Source organism: Hippopotamus amphibius, chromosome 13, assembly GCF_030028045.1.
Source record: "Hippopotamus amphibius kiboko isolate mHipAmp2 chromosome 13, mHipAmp2.hap2, whole genome shotgun sequence".
Taxonomy (NCBI): Eukaryota; Metazoa; Chordata; class Mammalia; order Artiodactyla; family Hippopotamidae; genus Hippopotamus; species Hippopotamus amphibius.
The window spans coordinates 80,367,650-80,386,966 of NC_080198.1; the positions used below are offsets into that span (position 1 = coordinate 80,367,650).

Genomic DNA, 19,317 nt, shown 5'->3' on the forward strand with positions numbered 1-19,317 from the left:
AAAAACTTGGGTTCATTATGAGTAGCCAAATCCAAAATCAATGAACTTGTTTACTTTGGCAAATACTGTTAGAATCAAGGGCAAAAGAGGAAGAGAACTGACTTTGTCAATTCAGGAAAAGAAACTGTAACCATTGTTCTGTGTGTCTATGCCTCTTGTGTCAGCTTAGTCTAAGTAGGACGCATAATGATGACAATGACGGTGATGATATAACCACTGTTATAATAATGATAATAATACAATGGACAGTGTTTTAAAATTGTAGGACAGTCTAGGCAACATTTTTGTATGTATTACTTTGCTTTGGAAAACATCTAGTGATCAGAGAGGAATTTGATAGCCTCAAAGAAATTTAATAGATTTTGAGTCATTTTGCTTAATTTACCTTCCCTTGCAGGATTTTCCTTAAAAATATTACAGTGATTTGGCCCAACATGCATTAATACCGTCACAATCAGGTTCGTATTTCTTTCCATGTCTATCCAGTCACAGCTGTACTTCTGTCCAGTCTCAGCCTCTCAACAAATTCTCAAAATATGATGGGTGTTCATGCACTACTCCATGTTCTGATATTTTACACATCTTTACCCATCTTTACCTCCAGAATTTAACTCTTATTTTCTGAATAATAGCATTATAATGTCAGGCACTAGTATAGAGAAAACTATGTGCGTAAAAGTGATTGTCTTATAGTAATAACAAAAAGGGCACAAAATGATGTCCTAGAGTCTGTATTAGGGCAATACCTACTATCTGCTCCTATTTCTGCATCTCTGGTGAAAGCTAAATGCTTTGTTTAGGATTCTGCATTGTTCTTACTTCATAGTATCCTAGTGAAAAGATTTCATAGTATTCTCTATGAATGCATGCAGTTTACCGACTCATCAAAAATATCCCATGCAAAGGGAGTCTTTAATTATCATAAGTGCAGTTCATTTACCCAGAGGGGCTTTTTAATGTTTACCCAAAGGGGCTCAGCATGGTTTATTAGAATATTGAAGTAGCAATGTCTTATTGGCTTTTCTTTAATGCTTTTTACTCCTGCTCTGAAACATGTAAATCTGTTTAAAGTAATAGAAGGAAAATTTGTATTTAGACCAGTTGATAAATCAAATCATTGCATATTTTAAAAGGACATTTTGCAGAAAAAGATTTGGGTCATCACATCTGCACAGGCAAAGCAATTCTAGCTTACAATTTTGAAAATAGACATGGTATTGTAAATTCTTTTCAAAAGACCCCTCAAGAAATGAGTTCAGACCTAAGAATCACCGACAATGAAGTTATAAAGCAGATAACTCTAAAGGCTGTGTCTGCTCATGCTGGGGGGAAAAATATGGGATTATTTGGAGTTCACACACAAACAATACTATTTTGTCTTAAATAGCTGTATAGGGTAAGTAAAGCCATCCTTTCGCTGAAATATATCTGGATAACTGCCTCAGCTTTTATTTACTTTTCATATACAGACCTATTAAATCTGCCAGACATTTGCAGAGTTAATGTTGATAGCAGGTTATAACACTTCCCATTTCTTTTTTTATAATCCTGAACATGTACACACTACACATCCACTAGAAAATGAACAACACGCTAGTTAGTCACAGGCACAGTTGTTGGAGGAAGATACCAAGCAACAATAACAAAAAAAAGATATTGTAATTATATCTCTTAAATGGACCTTATTGACTCTTTATGTTGGTACTAACCTAATAAAAATAATGTAAGAAACACTATTCTGTTATACTGTGGGATAACAGACTTTAGAGACTAAGCAATATATATGCATATAAATTTGTGAGTTCTGGAAGTTTAATTACCTTTGCATAAATATGAACCTTTATTGGATTTGCTACTTTATGTGTAGAACCATTGAAATGCATCCATAACGTTTTTCAAGGGTGCAATCGTACTATATTAAGTACTTATTTATTCACTCGGGGATATCGAGGTTTCTTCCAGAGTGGAGTTCAACATTGATGATATTCACGGTGAGGAGGGCATGCCTCTTCCCTTTCTAGTCACATTCTTATATGGAGGTTTAACTATCAGGAGCTTTACAAATCAGAAGAGTGCTTTCCTTACCTATGCACTTGATTGTGATGTGTAACCATGAGAAGATGGCCTTGTCACAATGAGTGTCTCAGATCTGTCCCAGGATGATCTGATTTCCCAATGTATGAAGATGCTGATTGATGAGCCTCATTGTTTTGAAGACATTTAATCACATATGCCCAGTGTAATAACGATAGTTTCTGCATTCTTAGACTGCTTCACTTATTTGTATTTTCCATGTGTTCTTTCCTGTTCAGTTTCTCTGTCCTTCACGTGCTAAAAACAATTTCGCCTGAAAAGGACATATCACTAAGCCTTCCCTAAAAGTCAGTCACTCATGGGTGCCAAATTGAAAGGGGAAGGACATACTGTTGATTAAAAGTAAAAAAATAAAAGCATGGAGTTCAGAGTAAAATATGTTAGTCTGGAAATATTTAAAGCATGATTAGAATTGCACAATGAAAGCTCAGTTGAAAAAATGAAGATATTATAGGATTAAGATGCCTTGTAAGGATGGAGGGCTACAAATATTTTTTGTAGATATGATTTCTGGTGACAATCATTATGATTCTCTGTATAATAAATTGAATATGAATCAAACAATTACTCATATATAATATTTGCAAATTGGATAAATACTGGTCTTTTCCATGAATTCATATAAATAAAACAGACCTTTATGTAAAACTGCTAATTTTTAAACATGAAAGTAAAATACAGTGTCACATTCATTTTCTTTTGTTTGCTTTTGCTTTTCTGTATAATGTATTAGCTCAACGACTAGACATTGGAAACGGCCTGTTTTTGTTTAAATCTAGGCTCTGACATTTCACTAGTTATGTGAACAGATTACTCTACTGTGCCTCAATTTCCATATCTCCAAAATGGGAATAGTAATATCTCTCTTATCTAGAACACTGCATAGCATGTGATGCTATGTAAATGTCTATTATTATTATTACTTTATAAAGTACTTTTCTTTAAGAATCAAGTATTATTATAAATTATTGAATTATTCACCTGGCTCTATTTTCCAGTTTTGGCGCTATAGATAGCTTGTAATTAATTTTTATCATGAAACAATTCTTTTTATTTTGTATACTATTTAAAATTAGTTTATTCTATACCCACCTATATGGAACTGTGCCAGGTGCAGTATACAGAGAAAATTAGAAACCTCTTCTTGCCATTTAGAAATTACAATATTTCATATATGAAGATGAGCCAAAAATTACCTGCACTCTGGCTGTAGAATTTATTTTAATTAACTTTTAGAAAAGACAAACACATCATTTTCCAACATAATCTCCTTGCTTTTCAATACACTTTGCCCATCTGTCAGCAAGCTTTCGTATTCCCTCATTAAAAAATGTCTTAGGCTGAGCTGCGAGCCACGAATGCAGCACCGTCTTCACTTCCTCATCAAAAGTGAATCTTCATCCTTGTATAGCTGCTTTCAGGGGACCAAACAGGGGAAAGTCTGATGGAGCAAGATCAGGACTATAAGGAGGATGCTTTAACACCTCAAAATGAAGTAATCCACAACAAACTTAGGTTTCGAAAAGTTTATGTAAGATGGGTAACAACTCATGGAAGAGCATAAACAAACATTTGGATATCTACAAACAAAATTTGGACCAATACTCTAAGGAAGGTAAAAGAGAATCATTACTGATGACGAGACATGGATTCATCACTACAAGCCTGAGAATAAATGGCAGAGTGTGGAATGGAAACATCCTCAATCACCAACCAAGTTCAAAAGTCAACCTTCGGCTGGAAAATTGATGCTATAGTTTTCTGGGATTCACAACGGCCATTATTGGAACATTATCAGGAAAGTGTTCAACAGTCAACAGTGCTCTTCCCTATAGTCCTGATCTTGGACTAATGAGGGAATACAAAACTTGTTGACAGATGGACAAAGTGTATTTAAAAGCAAGGGGATTATGTTGGAAAATGATGTATTTGGCTTTTCTGAAAGTTAATTAAAATAAATTCTACAGCCAGAGTATAGAAATTTTTGACTCACCCTCATATAAGAGCAAATATAAGACAAACATTTGTACAAAATTGATAACGCAAAACACTGGAAGTGTATGTATCTGATTTTAATGTCACAACTGTGCCTTACGGAAACTAACCTAGAGCCCAAATCTTGCTAAAATTATTCTTATTTTGGCAGACTTAAAAATTTTTAGAAGAACACTATTATCTTATAACACAGATCCTGCAAAAGCAGAAACAAACAAATGAGTGCATAAATATTTTACTTCTGAATTAAAGCACTCATCCTCTGGGAATCAGTAAAGTACAATGATATAACATTTAAATGAGAACAAAAAATACCATATTTTAAATTAACAATGATGTAGATTTGAATCTAGATCAGTTTAGGCATGAAAGGCTCAGTTTAAACATAGACACCTTAATGTACTAGAACTCGTGCTAAATATAGTCAAGTATGAACTGTAAATTATATTCTCACATCATAAATCAGGTATAAAAAATAAATGTTTACAAAGAGTCAAAAATTTAATGTTTTCATTTAGCTGGATTTGGAAACATTTGAAATTCTTTTTTGGTCCCTCAGCATGACTTGATATCATATTTTTCATAAAGCAATTTCTAGTGTCATGAGCTAGCCTTATGTGGCTTTGAGTTATATGACCTGCATAAAATAAGAGAAGGGCTGATGGAAAATTAATCCATGGAGTGAAAAAAAAAGAAGTTTTAAATATCAGTCCTAACTTTGTGGGGAGTGCTTATAAATTAACACACTCTGGTATTAAAATTGCCAAGATTTTATGATCAGTCATGCATCTGTTTCTATCAATAGTCGGCAAAATTTGCTTTAAATTGAGTAATTGACCTCTTTCTTGGTCAAGTATGCATTATATGCTTCTTGCCGCTTCCAATAACATTCTGTGGAGTTTAAAGTAAATGGAAGCATTTCTCAAACATTCCATATTCAAAGCACAACGGAACGTTGGGAGAACTATCAATTCATTCATCTCATGTGACATGAAGTAGCTCTTTCTCATCTGTGCCTTAGTCTGCTAAATTATGACCATGAGAAACACTCTCTATAGCATAAACACTTCATACTTAAAATCTGTCTGAGGAAGTGACAAACTTCTCTTCATTTGGATTTCAATATTTGAAATTCTTGATATATTAACAAAAGCCAATGAATTGTAAGTCTATATTATTAACAATTTTGGCTCAAGTTAACAAAAATTAAGAATTTTTGCCTGCTTATCTTATTCATAGAAATTTATCACTTCCAAAACTTCTATTTCTTTACCCTTTATATAGTAGCAACTCTTATAGCAGTAACAGTGCCAAAATACTAATTAAACTTGGTGGTCCTTACAGCTTTTGAGAATTATGGATTATGGAATATATACCAAGAATAATGCATATACATAAACACACACAAAAGTTGACATGCACTTAAGCAGACATATGAAGGCTCTAAAACTCACTGACTATGTATATTAAGAGTGAATTAAGTTATTCCCTTATTTACTCTCCTGGGGAAGTGGCATGATGCAATGCAAGTTAAAGGGAGCCAGCCTCTGACTTCAAGAATTTAATAATCTAAGCAGGCAATATTTTTAACAATGTGTAAAAATATGTAAATTTAGAGCACTGCAGGTATAAGCCAGTAGATATTATTTTTAAGAAGAAAGTGACCCTAATATTTATGAATGCTAACTATCTGCAATTCACAAGTGCTTTAATAAACTGATCTCATCGACTCTTCATAAGAGCCGATGAGATCAATATTTATATCCCCACTTTAAACCAGAAAACCAAGACTGAAAGAAGTTAGTTGTACAAGATCACATAGCCAAGTATATGCTTTAACAAATATATGCTTTAACCATTTCATGGCATAACTTCATGATTCATGCAATCTTTACTATAGGACACTCAAATGGAATATTTGAAGACTCTTTTAAAAAATTCCTGTAATATTTACTTGCTTAAGTAAAGAATATAAAATCACCTATAAAACATACTCCAGTTAAAAAAAAAAATCCAAAGAAATATACAATGTAAGCCAGGATTTGTTACTTTACTTATTTAGTTAAGTATCTAGAGAGCACATAGGAATCAATTCTTATATTATTGATTCAGAATATTTTAAAATTGGACTGAATGCTGTAAAATGCTACAAAAACTATGATTTCATACAGTGCAAATGTTCTTGGATAGCCACGACACAAAGTTGCTGAGGTTGTTTTTCCTTCCTTTTTTGTTTTTCCACTTGTGACATAACAAATGGTTTTTTCTATGCATTGGGTATTGTTAACAAATTTTCCTAATAGAGGTTGAGAAATTAATACTAGTTTTAAATTCTCAAGTCAAGTTTCTGTTGTGTTAATAGATTTATTGTTTACATTTTATGAAATGTTTAAAGTGAGAAATGCTTTATGTTTATAGTGGTAAGTTTAAAATATAAGGACACAAGCATATTTATACAGTAAGACCTCAACTTTAAAAAAAAAAAATATGTAGAAAAGTTTTTAATGAAAGATACCAAAATGTTTCCACTGCTTAGTTCTGGAAGATGGTTTTTGTTTTTTGTTTTGCTTTTGTTTTTGAGTTTTCTGTATCACTTGTCTATTCTTCTCACATTTCTTCAAAAAGTGCATATTATAGTATAATCAGGAAAAAATTAACAAACTTTATCAATTAAATTTAAAGTTTTTTCAGCTCCTTATTAGACTTATATGCAGAAATATTTTTAAGAGTAAAAAGAATAATCACCTTTGACCAGGTTTCCCCTATGCATGAAGTAAGGGAGAGAACTGAGTTAATAAATTTAAAACAAAAATAAACAAACTAAAACTCAGTCTGTTTTTTTTTTTTATTACCACCATATGCTAGCAATTCTAAACAATATCAGTGATAAAATGCCCCTAAATTTAAACAACCATCTGCACTTACCCCACCCTATCCCATCCCCATCCCTGTTGCCTCTGATGTAATCTGAGCTATGGTCATTCTTCCTTTATTTAAACAACACAAAATTGGATTTATGTATCAGTAGCAAGAAGAATAACAAAAATATGACAAGCATAACCTTTAGCTAATATGGAATTTTCTCTAAAGCCATTTTTCTATGCTTTTTCAGGGACTGAAGAGGAGGATGAAGGAGATGACCTTTTGCTTCGGTCTGTGGATGAGTTCTGGTGGTTTCCTCACATGTGGAGCCACATGCAGCCCCACCTCTTCCACAATGAGTCATCTTTAGTTGAACAGATGATTCTCAACAAGGAATTTGCACTGGTGAGCACATTTTATTGCAGTATTTTTAAAACTATGAGTTGTGATATATTATGGGATTGTCAAATCAATTTATTGGGTTTAACCCAATAGAAATTGAATGGAACAGAAAATACCAGGTGCATCACAAGTATTAAGGGTATGTATTGCTTTGTCTTATTTTGTTTCAGGCATGTGTGTGTATGTGTATTGGGTCATGATGTGCTGTAAAATGTATTTCAAAAAATAGGTCGTTGTCAGAAAGTTACAATCTCCCACTTTATGAAAGGATTATTCTATGAAGAGGGAAAATAGTACTTTCTCCATTGTATTCCTAGTACATGATAATTGACGTTTTAAAAAGTATCTGTTGTAAGGGTGAATAAATAGATGGATAAATTGAATCATTAGAACAATGACTGTAGATCAGTGGTTCTCAAACTTTAGCATGTATCTTTTTTCACCTAGAAGACTTTTTAAAACACAGATACTAAGCCCACTCCTGGAGTTTCCGATTTGGCAGATTGCCCAAGAGGCCTGAGAACTGCATTTCCAGCAAATTCTGAAAGGATGTCCTTGCTGCTGGGACTGCACTTTGAGAACCACTGCTCTGAACTAGGAGTTAGCAGACTATGGCCCAAGGGCCAAATCTGGCCTGCTGCTTGCTTTTTATTGTTCTTGAGCTAAGACAGTTTTGTTTAGGGGCTTTTAAATTATGTTTTAAAATGAAAAACAAAGACAATATTCTGTGACAGAAAAATTATATAAAATTCAAATTTCAATGTCCATAAATATAAAGTGGTATTGGAACAGTACCACACTCTTCCATCTATGCATTGTCTGCAGCTGCTTTTTCACTGCAACAGCAGAGTTGGTAGTTGCAAAAGAGATTACCTGTCCACAAAACCCCAAATATTAACTCTCTGGACCTTTACCGAGAAAGTCTGTCCACCCCTGTGCTGGATATCAAGTTATTCATGTATCTTTTTAACAATCTAATGAAAGAAATCTTTTCCCTAGAAAAATACTCAAATGCGTATTTTCACATTGTCACACACAGTGTGGCAAATGGACACATGGGGTATGTGAATCCCCCAAAGACCCTGGGCCCCAGTTAAAAACTCTGTCTTAAAGTTTTCATTTAAAATAAACAGTTTATTTGCACTGTATGATTGCTGATATGTTTAATTTTTTTAAAGCCAAATTGGGAGGCACAAACCCAAGGCAGTATGAGTACTATGATATTTTATAATGTTATGCCTAGTTATTATGTTAACGGCTCACCCCTCTACCCATCTCTAAATCTTCAGGACTGTGTCAGATCTGCACATAGGATCCTTACTAGTACGTGTGGGAGTATAAAAAGCAGTTAAGATTATGGACTCAAGCACCAGATTGTCTGTGTTTGAATCCTGACTTTCCAATGGCTGCTCGATCTTGAACAAAAATTACTTAGCCTTGTGGTTCGAGCACAGCTGGAAAAGAATTTCCAGACACAAGGTAGAATGCAAGGAAGATAGAGTTTATTAGAAAGAAGTGTCACTGCAAGAACAGCGGGCCGACTTCCTGGTAGCCAGGGAAAGTCGACCATGAGCATGGGTTGCTTGCCTGTTTTTATAGCCAGGGAACCTGCGGTTATCTGCTGCCTGGGCAGAGTATGTATACTTTTAGGGGCTAAGCAGGAGAAAAATGGGGCAAATATCTTACCTTATATGCGATGGGCAAGGGACATGGCATGCTGCATGGGAAGGTTTGATGACACTGCAATTGTTGCATTGTACAGAGTGATAGGAGTCCTGTAACTCTTTGTTCCGGCAATATTGGCCCTTTGAGTCTATCTTGTTCTTTGTCCTTGGAGCACACCACAAGCCTCTGAGTCTCAGTTTCCCCACCTGTAAAAATGAGAATAATCATGACAACTACCTCATAGGACTGTTTTGAGGATACGTAAAATGTACTTAGAGCAGTGCCTGGCACACAATAAGAATTCAATGGGTGTTAATTAATCAATTATGGTCTTTCTAAATCCAGACAATTATGCAGTTATGTCTTGCTTTAAAAAAGCCAAATATTTTTCAAAATATAGATTTATAAAAGTTTGATCCTCACTTACTTTTGGAGGATGTCTAAAAAATTTTCTACTGCTTCATAACATTGGAAAATTTAAGTAAATATTCCTCTTAAAAAAATAAACTTACCTTGAGTAAGCATGCTGAATTCTCTCAGTGCATTTACCTTGAAAATAAACTGTGTTTATCATTTGGCTTAAACGTCCCCCCTCCCATCTCATTCCCACTCTGAAGCCTTGCTTTCTAAGCATGTAAATTATATTTCATAATGGTTGATTTCACCTGTTTGTGTAATTTTTTTAAAGCCACGCTGAGAGCACTGGGAAAGACTCAGATATAATTGCTTTGTAATGAAATGTTCAAAGCTATTTAGAGTCCATTCAGAACAATTATATTTGTTTAGTCAGTGGCTAGAAACTAGACTGAAGCCTATAAATATACTTTGTAAGAAAAAAATCCTATTATATGTTGCATAATCAAAATGTAACAACTAAAGTGAAGTCCGTTAAACACACATGCTGAAATGATATCGTCCTTTTCCTTCTGGTGTTAAGCTCAATAAAACTTCTCAGGATTCTTCAAGCGGTGACATTCAGAATCCTTTAACTGTAAACATAGGATGATAATATGTGTGTTGTCCAAAGAACCAGGAAATGTATTTCTTTCTTATTATTATCTTTCCATACCCAGATGACACTTCAAAACCTTCAACAGTATCAAGATGGGATAGGATAGTGGAAAGCATTATATTGGCAGGCTAAATTTTATCCCTGACTGCTAGTAACAAGTTCTAATACAGCTGGCAACTCATTTAATGTCTTCATTGCCTCCGTTTCCTCCCCTAAAATGGTAATGATTCCCTTTTTCACTCTCTAAGCTAGAGTTTTTAGATAATTAATTTACATCAACTCATCTGCCAACCAAAAGCACTGGACCAGATAATCCAATGATCAATTCCAATTTTAAAATTCTGTGATCATTGACAACATCAGTCCACAAATTTGGAATGGACATCTTAAAACACTCATCTAGCTGCAACTGAAGTAATCATGGGAAGAGATTTTCAAACTAAATGACCAATTTATACTGAAAAAAATCAGAAGTGTTTAAATCTCTTTTTTATTCCATCCTGACAGTCCTCCCTATTCCTTGGTATGACCTTGGCTGGCAGAGGGACTATCAGTGAAAAGCACAATTGTTCTCACAACATTTACAAAAATGATTCCTATAACATATTAATAGCTTCGTATTGATATTTCAAAAACTGTTAAACTATCAATTGAAATAGTTTCATTTGTAGAATTTCTCCAAATTCTTTCTGGATAGAGTTTATTTTCTGTTGTAATATGTCTAAAAATCATGAGAAAAACATTGCAAGACTGTGTCTTTACTATTTCATTATGTCAGAAGAACTATTATTTCTGTAAAGCATCATCATTTCTTCATCCATGCACACTTACATATGGGGTGTGAATGTTCATGTATATGTATGGGCAGTCACATGTATGTCTATGCTTAATCTATGAGCACATGTGTATGCAGTGTGAGTGTGTGTGTGTGCATATATATATATGCATGCATGTTTAATCTATGAACATATATGCCATGTGAGTGTGTGCACACATGTGTATGTTTGTACAGAAGGTGTTAATCTAATGATTAGCACAGGCATCTCAGATATGGTCATTGCAAGATATTATACTTGTATGGCAGTGGGGTGGGGGGAAATAATTTTGATTCATTTTTTAAATTTTTTTAACTAAAGCATACTTTTTGCTGTCACTAAATAGAAATAACACTTCAGAGATGACAATAGAAAAATTAAGGCTAAAGAGAACAAGAATAATCAGCTAATATTAAAATGCTTGATGAGATAGTTACCAAAAATTGTTCCTGGTTTAACCCACATCTCCTTTTCAAACACAGAAAGAATGCCTGTAAGCATAAACCTGAATTATTTATTTTTTATTCCATAATAGATCTATGGGGAAATGGTGGTTTGTTATTTTAAGTTTTGTATATAGATTCATTAAAATTTCCAAATGAGTGGAGCTTTTCAGTTCACTAATAGTAGCAGACCAAAATTATCCTGAAGGGAAAAAGAGCACTTTCCGTCTTCAGTGGTAACTTTTCAAAACTGCTGTGAGGTTTTTTTTTTTTTTGACACTTTATCAAACAGTTGGAAACCTTATAAGTAAATAAGTAAAGAATTCTTGAAATAAAGGCACAGATTTTTAAATCTGCTTTTTAAAAGAACAAATATGTATTTGTTTACTTATTTATTTATTTATATTTGGCGGAGTCAGGTCTTAGCGTCACGTGGGCTCTTCCTTGGGGCAAGCGGGCTTCTCTAGTTGTGGTGTATGGGCTCTCAGTAGTTGCAGTAAGCAGCTCTCTATCGTGTTGCGCGGGCTGCAGAGTGCGTGGATTCTGTAGTTGTGGCATGCAGGCTCTTTAATTGGGACACGTGGGCTTAGTTGCCCTGCGGCATGTGGGATCTTAGTTCCCTAACTAGGGATCGAAACCACATCCCCTGAACTGGAAGGCAGATTCTCAACCACTGGACCACCAGGGAAATCCCTAAATCTGCTTTTAAAACACTACATGTATTTATGAACTCTATATAACTTTTTTCATATTGACACAATATCCCGTATATGAAAACTTCTGACATTTAAATTGTTCTCATAAAAATCCAAACTCATCAAAGAGCAGCTATGAACACCTTTAAGTGTCATAATGACCTGCACACTAAATCAGCTATGTAAAGATTTCAACTAAAAAATAAAAGGAGTATGATAGTGGAATTCATGGCACAATGAAATAAAACAGGGAGAGCTGTCTTTCAATAGCTGCTAAGCCTAAATGTTTATTAAATGATGCAGTAAATATACCCTATGCTATACAACAAATACCAGACGTCAAAATCCCTGATAATTACAACTAAGAGGATATTTCAAAGGTAGGAAATGTAGAGAAGGTAATACTATTTAATCAGAAGTAAAATTGTGAACAAATACTGATTTGATGAAAGTTTACTATAGAGCAAATAGTGTATTTTGGAGGTTCAATGATGTATAAGGCAGTCTGTACACTTAGCAGAGTGGACACTCACAGGAGCATGGATTTAGATAAAATATAAAGACGCAAAGCATTCAGGCACAGAAAAGTTTAAAATATTTTCAGTAATTGCATGAGTTCTTGAGGGATCCTGCAGAATACACACCCATGTGGTACAAATATCCATGTAAAATACTTTGGTAATTGAGTGTATTTGTTATCTATTGCTTCATAACAAATTAGCCCAAGACAACAACTTAAGACTGATATCTAACAGTTTGTGTAGGTCAGAACGTTGAATATGATTTAACTGGATCCTGGAGTTCAGGATCTCTTAAAAGACTTCAACCAACATGTCAGCTGGGACAGCAGTCCTTTCAAGGCTCAACTAGAGGGTAGACCAGCTCTGAAGCTCACTCAGGTGGCTGGTGACAAGATTCAGTTCCTCATGGATTGGTAGGCTGTGGGCCTGAGTGTCTCCTCAGTTGTTGCCTGGGTCCACCCTCAGGTCCTCACCATGTGGGCCACTCTAGAGGGCAGCTCACAACATGCAGATTGTGTTGGCTATTTGAGGGTCTTTGAATTTCCATATGAATTGTAGGATTAGCTTATCAATTTGTGCACAATGGCCAGCTGGATTTTTGATAGGGATAGCACTGAATCCACAGATCAATTTGGGAAATATTGTCATCTTAACAATATTAACTCTTCTGATACATAAACATGGGCTGTTTTTCCATTTATTAAGGTGGTCTTTAATTTCTTTCAACAATACTTTATAATTTTCAGGGTCTTTGGTTTGCACTTACAAATATTCCTAAGTATTGTATTCTTTTTAATGCTATTGTAAATGGAATTTTTTATTAATTTCAATTTCACATTTTTCATTTTTATGCATAGAAGTACAATTGATTTTTGTATATGGACCTTGTAACCTTCAAATTTTCTGCACTCATTTATTAGTTCTAGAGGTTTTTTTTTTAATGGATTCCTCAGGATAGTCTATATGCAAGATCATATTATATGTAAATAAAGATAGTTTTACTTCTCTAATTTGGATACAGTTTATTTCATTTTATTGTCTAATTTCCCTGACTAGAATCTGGAAGATAATGGTGAATAGAAATGGCAAGAGCAAATATCTTCGTCTTATTCCTGATCTTAGGAGGGAAGCGTCCAGTCCTTCACGATTAAGCATGATCTTAATTGTAGGCTTTTTATAGATTTTCATCATTAAGTTGAAGTTTCTGTCTATTCCTACTCAGTTGAGTATTTTTATCATAAAAGGCTGTTGGATTTTTCACATAATTTTTTTTGGTGTCTATTCGTTGATTATGGGTTTTTTTTTTCCCTTTTTTTTATTGTTATAGTATGCTACATCAATTGATTTTTAGATGTTAAACCAACCTTACATGTGTTTGATAAATCCCACTTGGCCATGGTGTATAATACTTTTCTTATGTTGTTGAATTTAACTGCTCATATTTTGTTGAGGATTTTGCATCTATATTCATAAGGATATTCATCAGGATAGTTTTCTTTTATTATGATATCTTTGTCTAGTTTTGGTGTTAAGGTAATACCCAAATATACTGATGCACTTAACAGTGTCCCACATTTCTCTGAGATTCTATCCAGTTTTCTTATTTTTTTCCTCTCTGTTCTTTAGACTGTATCATCTCTATAGATTTATCTTTAAGTTCATGACATCCTTCTCCTGCCAGCTCTAATGTACTGTTGAACCTGTCTTATTTTTCATTTTAGTAATTGTACTTTCCAATTCTAGGATTTCCACTTGATTCTTTTTTTATAATTTCTAATTTTTATTGATATGATCTATTTGATGTCATGCATTCCTTTATGTCTGTAAGTATGGTTTGTTTCAGTTCTTAGAATACATTTGAAATCTTTGTTTGCTAAGTCTGGCCTCTGGGCCCTTTAAAGGCAGTTTGCATTGCTTACTTTATTGTCCTGTCTATGGGTCACACTTTCCAGTTTCTTTGTATATCTTGTAATTTTCTGCTTAAAACTGGACATTTTAAATAATGTTTGTAGCACTCTCGGTATTGATTTTGATTCCCTCCCCCCATCTCCAGGGTTTTTTTGTTTTTATTGTTATTTACTCATTTGTTTATTTGTTTAGTATGATTGGGCAATTTAAGTGGAGACTCTTTCCCCAGTGCAGTGTGCAGCCTCAATGCTACTCCTCAGAGGCAGCACAGTCACTCTGGAATAACAGTAGTTTTAGCAAGGTTGCTTTTGCATTTTTTCCTGATGTCTCTATTAAGCTGTCTGCCTATGGTATAAAAGTTAGACAGATATGAACCTACGCTAATTACCAACAATATGCTTTATTGGTTTTGAAATGCCCTAGGATGCAAATTGTGCCATAGTCTGAACCAATAAAACATGGTCCTTTTCACAGTAGTCTTTGAGGCCAGTATATGATGCTCTCTATGACTCTAGGAGTAACCCTAACTGTCTCTTTCCCTGATTCTGTCTAGTAAAATTTTCTTTGGTATATTATCAGTTAATTAAAATGGAAACAACCTCCTCTTAATTGCTTATCATCAAAATCATCATTTGTTTTCAAGAGTGACCTTAGGCTTGAACTTCTTAACTCTCTGTCCCAAAAAGCATCAATTCCCTTAGACAGAACTTAGGCATGCTCTCTTCTTATGATCTGCCTCCTATCCTGGGCAAAATCTCTCCACCGATGCTCCAGAGCTGAGGGTAGAGATAATGGCCCCCTTTACAAAACGACACTCAGTTTATGATCAAGGCACTGGGTTGAGACAGTAGCCTCTGATCCTCTCAGCTTGCCTCTGCTGGCATAGAACCACCACCCTACAACTAAGCTGGAGCTAGGACAAATCATGGTTCCAGTATTCTTGGCCTATATCTGGGGTACAGCTTCTGCTCCATGAGTGTGGCTACCTTGAGGAGGAAAGGTGTCCCCTGTGTTCTTGGCTGCACCCAACATGGGTAGGGATTTTGTCACTCTAAACTGGATCAAGTAGGGGAGGGCCATGGCTCAAATGCTACACACTTTCACTGTTCTTACCAACCTTAGTAGATTTTCTTGAATAAATATTTCTTCATTTCATGTATCTTCTTCGTTCATTTTCCACAGACTTTAAATGGTTTTTTGTTTCTAATAATTTCTACCAGTTATGGTTGTTTTGCTGGGAAAGGGTCCACTGAGCTCCTCACAGCACCATTCCAGATGTCTGAATTCTATCATCATCATTTTTTTTAATTTTAAACAGGACGTGGACTTTATTTTAAATGAAGACTCGAATATTTTCTCATACAGTGTCTTATTGATAGTCTCTTAAAAGACCATAGTTATTTCAAATGTATGTCTTTATTAAAATAAGTATTTTCATATTAGTCCTACTGATATAATAAAGTTAAAAGTCTAGTTGCAAAATATGTACCCAAGGAGAGCTATTACCCATCTCTACATATCTCTAAATGAATCATGTTTTGAATTGGATAAAAGGAGGATTTTTCAACTATTTTGATTTAATAAAAAATTACTCAGCTTTAACTATAGTTCTGGAGAATCTGTTTAGCCAGAAAACTTATCTCTACTATTATATATTTATCCCTTGACCTTGAAAAATAAAAGGGCCAATATCTAGCATCATTTCTTGACTAATTTGTTTCAATAGCCTCTTCGCTGGTCTCCAATTCCACTCTCAGCCCTGTTGAGTCTATTCTTATCAAAGCAGCTACAATGATCTTGTTAACACGTAATTCAGATTCTATCACATTTTGTCTCAAAGCCCTTCAAACTACCTTAAAATAGCCCACAGGCCCTAGCATCTGGCCCCTTACATCGTGTACTATATGCTCCCATCTCATTTTTTAATGACTGATACTTGAAAGTCTCTAGTGTGCCACCCTTCATGCAGTCCTTGACAATGACTGTTGATCTTCACAGTTTTCACACTTGTATTGTGCTCCTCTGGTTTTGAGCCAAGATTCTCCTACTCTTCCTACAAGTCACTGCTGACCTAATGCCATCCAGGCCCTGGGGTTCTTGAATTTGGAGGAGCATTTCCCTACCTCCCATTCTCTACACCATATACACACTCCCAAGAACAAATCAGAAAGGCTGGAGTTAAAGAATATTTTAGTGACATCATCTTGCATTAATTAAGTTATCCTTGCCAGTACTGAAAAGAAGTTGAGGAGAGAGAAGAAAGTATTGCCTTTATCTCTTCTACCTAAAAGTAAATTGCCTGTGTTCTGGTCTTATCTTCCATTTCCCCTTTTCCTTGATCCTTAAGGATGGTACCACTTTTATTTTACTTTGTTTTTCATATACTTCAATCTATGTAATCCACTATCCTAATTCTCCATACCGAAATTGCCATCCTACTTTTAGATTTAAGCCCTGTGATAGAAATGCAGCTATAATTGCTAGTTATTTCCCCTGATAAGCTAAAATTTCTAGACTGGGTTTTCAAATTAAAACCCACTATACTTTGGGAAATAATTTTTTTGTATCAGTTTTTAATCCTAAAGCAGGCAACATGTATTTTGAAGCTTGAAAAACCATTAAATAATGAAATCAAATATTAATGGCATTTCCTTGGAAGACAGAGCCGTGAAAATGTGCTAAATGTTTAGTAAATGGAATATTTGTATGATCTTGAATATATTTAATTCTACTTATTGGAAACCTATCATGAGCAAAATGGTGTTGGGAAAGAAGAAAATAAGAAAATCACAGTGGGACAATTATAGGACACCAGCCAGCAAACTTCAGGCTCATTTATATGAGCACTTAAATGATTTTGTTACTGAATATAGAACATTTATTTATAGATGGCATTTTCCAACAGTTTAAAAGTATTTCCATATACCCATGTGGTTGGTAGATATATCCCTTCATCATTATGTCTGTTAATTATTTTTTCTCTTTATGCGTGCATGTATTTCTCATATATTGTTCGAAAGTATTATTCATAGACACAATTCATCCTTCTCCATATTCCTTTTCTGTGACAATACTGCCTATCACAATCCTCTGTAACTTCCTGTTAATATTCTTGTGTTTTATTTACAATAAAAGTGAATAAAACTTTGTGTGAAAAAATTGCACACCTACAGATTTAAGCTTTAATATATGCTCTATGAGGATGGAATATTGTGTTACAATGAGTGAGCTGTTCATTTGTCACTGAAAATCTTCAGCATTTGAGTACTTTATTGTTTTAACCATTTCAGAGAGTAACCTTTTAAAATGCATAACTTACCACTTTTAAATTGATAAATGTGTACCAAGCATCATGTCATTTTTCACAGTGGATAAAGGTTTTCATGTTAATACAAATGATTTTACTGTACTCTGTTCTTGCTGTGCTCTCACAGTCAGCTGGTAGTATGTGGATTAGTTGCTCGTAAACTATGTTTGTAGAATTTTTGAATTTATGTCTACTTTTTCTAGTTTTCCAGTCTATGGTTTGCAACTTTGGTAGCTTTCCCTTCTAGCCATTGTCATGTTATCTGGGTCTAGCAGCCAGATTCCCATTTCAGTAAAATGAAGTGGTGAAACTAGATGACCACTGAAGCCCTTGATATCTGTAAAAATATATGAATCTGAGTTGCCCTGAGCTTGGAAATCATATATAGTAGACTTCTTAGGCTTTCTTCTAAAGTGATAATGGAAGCTCTCGATTTCACAAATGAAAAAACTGAACTCATACATGACTTGTCCTTGGTCACACAGAGAACCCACATTCTGCCTTGTGGTTCCTAATTCAGTGCTCTCTCAATTGCACCATACAAAACCCAAGCCAGAGCTGGTGATCTGTGGGAGAACCAGACAGCATCTCCCCAAGGTAAAATGAAACAACTTATGTGCCCTATTTTCCTAATAGCCTTTTGTTAACCATAGTCCAAGTAATCGAAGTAATATATGTGACCTCTGCAAAGTTGAATAATTGTTGAATAACCCAGACCTTTCTTGTGTATGAGAGAAGATGTTATTGTATGAAATTTCAAAGATTAATATGGAAAATTTTGTATATTAATGGCATAATGATCAATGTATTGCATAACAAGTGAAAATATTTTGATTTCTCTTTCAACTATCCATTGACAGCAGACAGCTTTTTACCCTTTTTACAAGTAGGATAATATTGTTTAATAAAGTTCTTAGCTAGTTTATTCAAGCAGTCACTAAGGTTCTCAATTTCTGTTTTCACCAAACCTACAACATGAAGAACAGGATAAACTTCTTGCCTGGAAATTAGAATTGGTTTTTCATTAGCTATTAATATTCATACTGCTTAGTAATGGATTTAGAGGAAAAAAAATGGCTTTTCTTGTCATGTGTTGTATCATGGTCAGTCCTTGACTTGCCAGTCTGGTATTGACAGGTAGATGAAAGAATTTCCCTTAGACAGAAAATCTCTACAGTACATATTTATCTATTTGATTTTTTCAGCAGAGGGCACCATCAGACACCCCCAACCCCCAAATCCCTAGTTTAGCTGCAGCATCTTTTTTCCGTAAAGTAGCTATTTTATTCCTGAACATGTTCAACCTCAAAGGAATAAACACAACCTACAAAGTGCACTTTAATACTGGGCAGCAATAATTGAAGGAAATGAACTATTTATATTATTCAGATGCACTCATATGAATCTATGAAGGGTTGCCCCTGTCTGTTCTGGATACCTTGTTATCATTATTTTTGGTAAGTGTAAAGTCTTGAAAGTCATTCTTTCTGCTTTATGTTTTTTATGCATTTAAATAATATTTTAAGATTAACGAGAGGAGCTCCAATTCTTTTCAAGTGGTGATACATATAAAAATTGCAACAGAGATTTCCCCCAGG

At 34.5% G+C, this 19,317-nt stretch overlaps 1 protein-coding gene across 2 annotated transcripts in view; it reads left to right on the forward strand.

The window, feature by feature from the left end:
* LOC130834829 (bifunctional heparan sulfate N-deacetylase/N-sulfotransferase 4) overlaps nucleotides 1–19,317 on the forward strand; it is a 231,384-nt gene that overhangs the window by 99,308 nt on the left and 112,759 nt on the right. For both annotated transcript variants that reach the window (XM_057705743.1, XM_057705744.1), the window contains exon 3: nucleotides 7,202–7,356. In XM_057705743.1, the coding sequence (XP_057561726.1) occupies nucleotides 7,202–7,356 (155 nt within the window). The remainder of the gene's footprint in view (nucleotides 1–7,201; nucleotides 7,357–19,317) is intronic.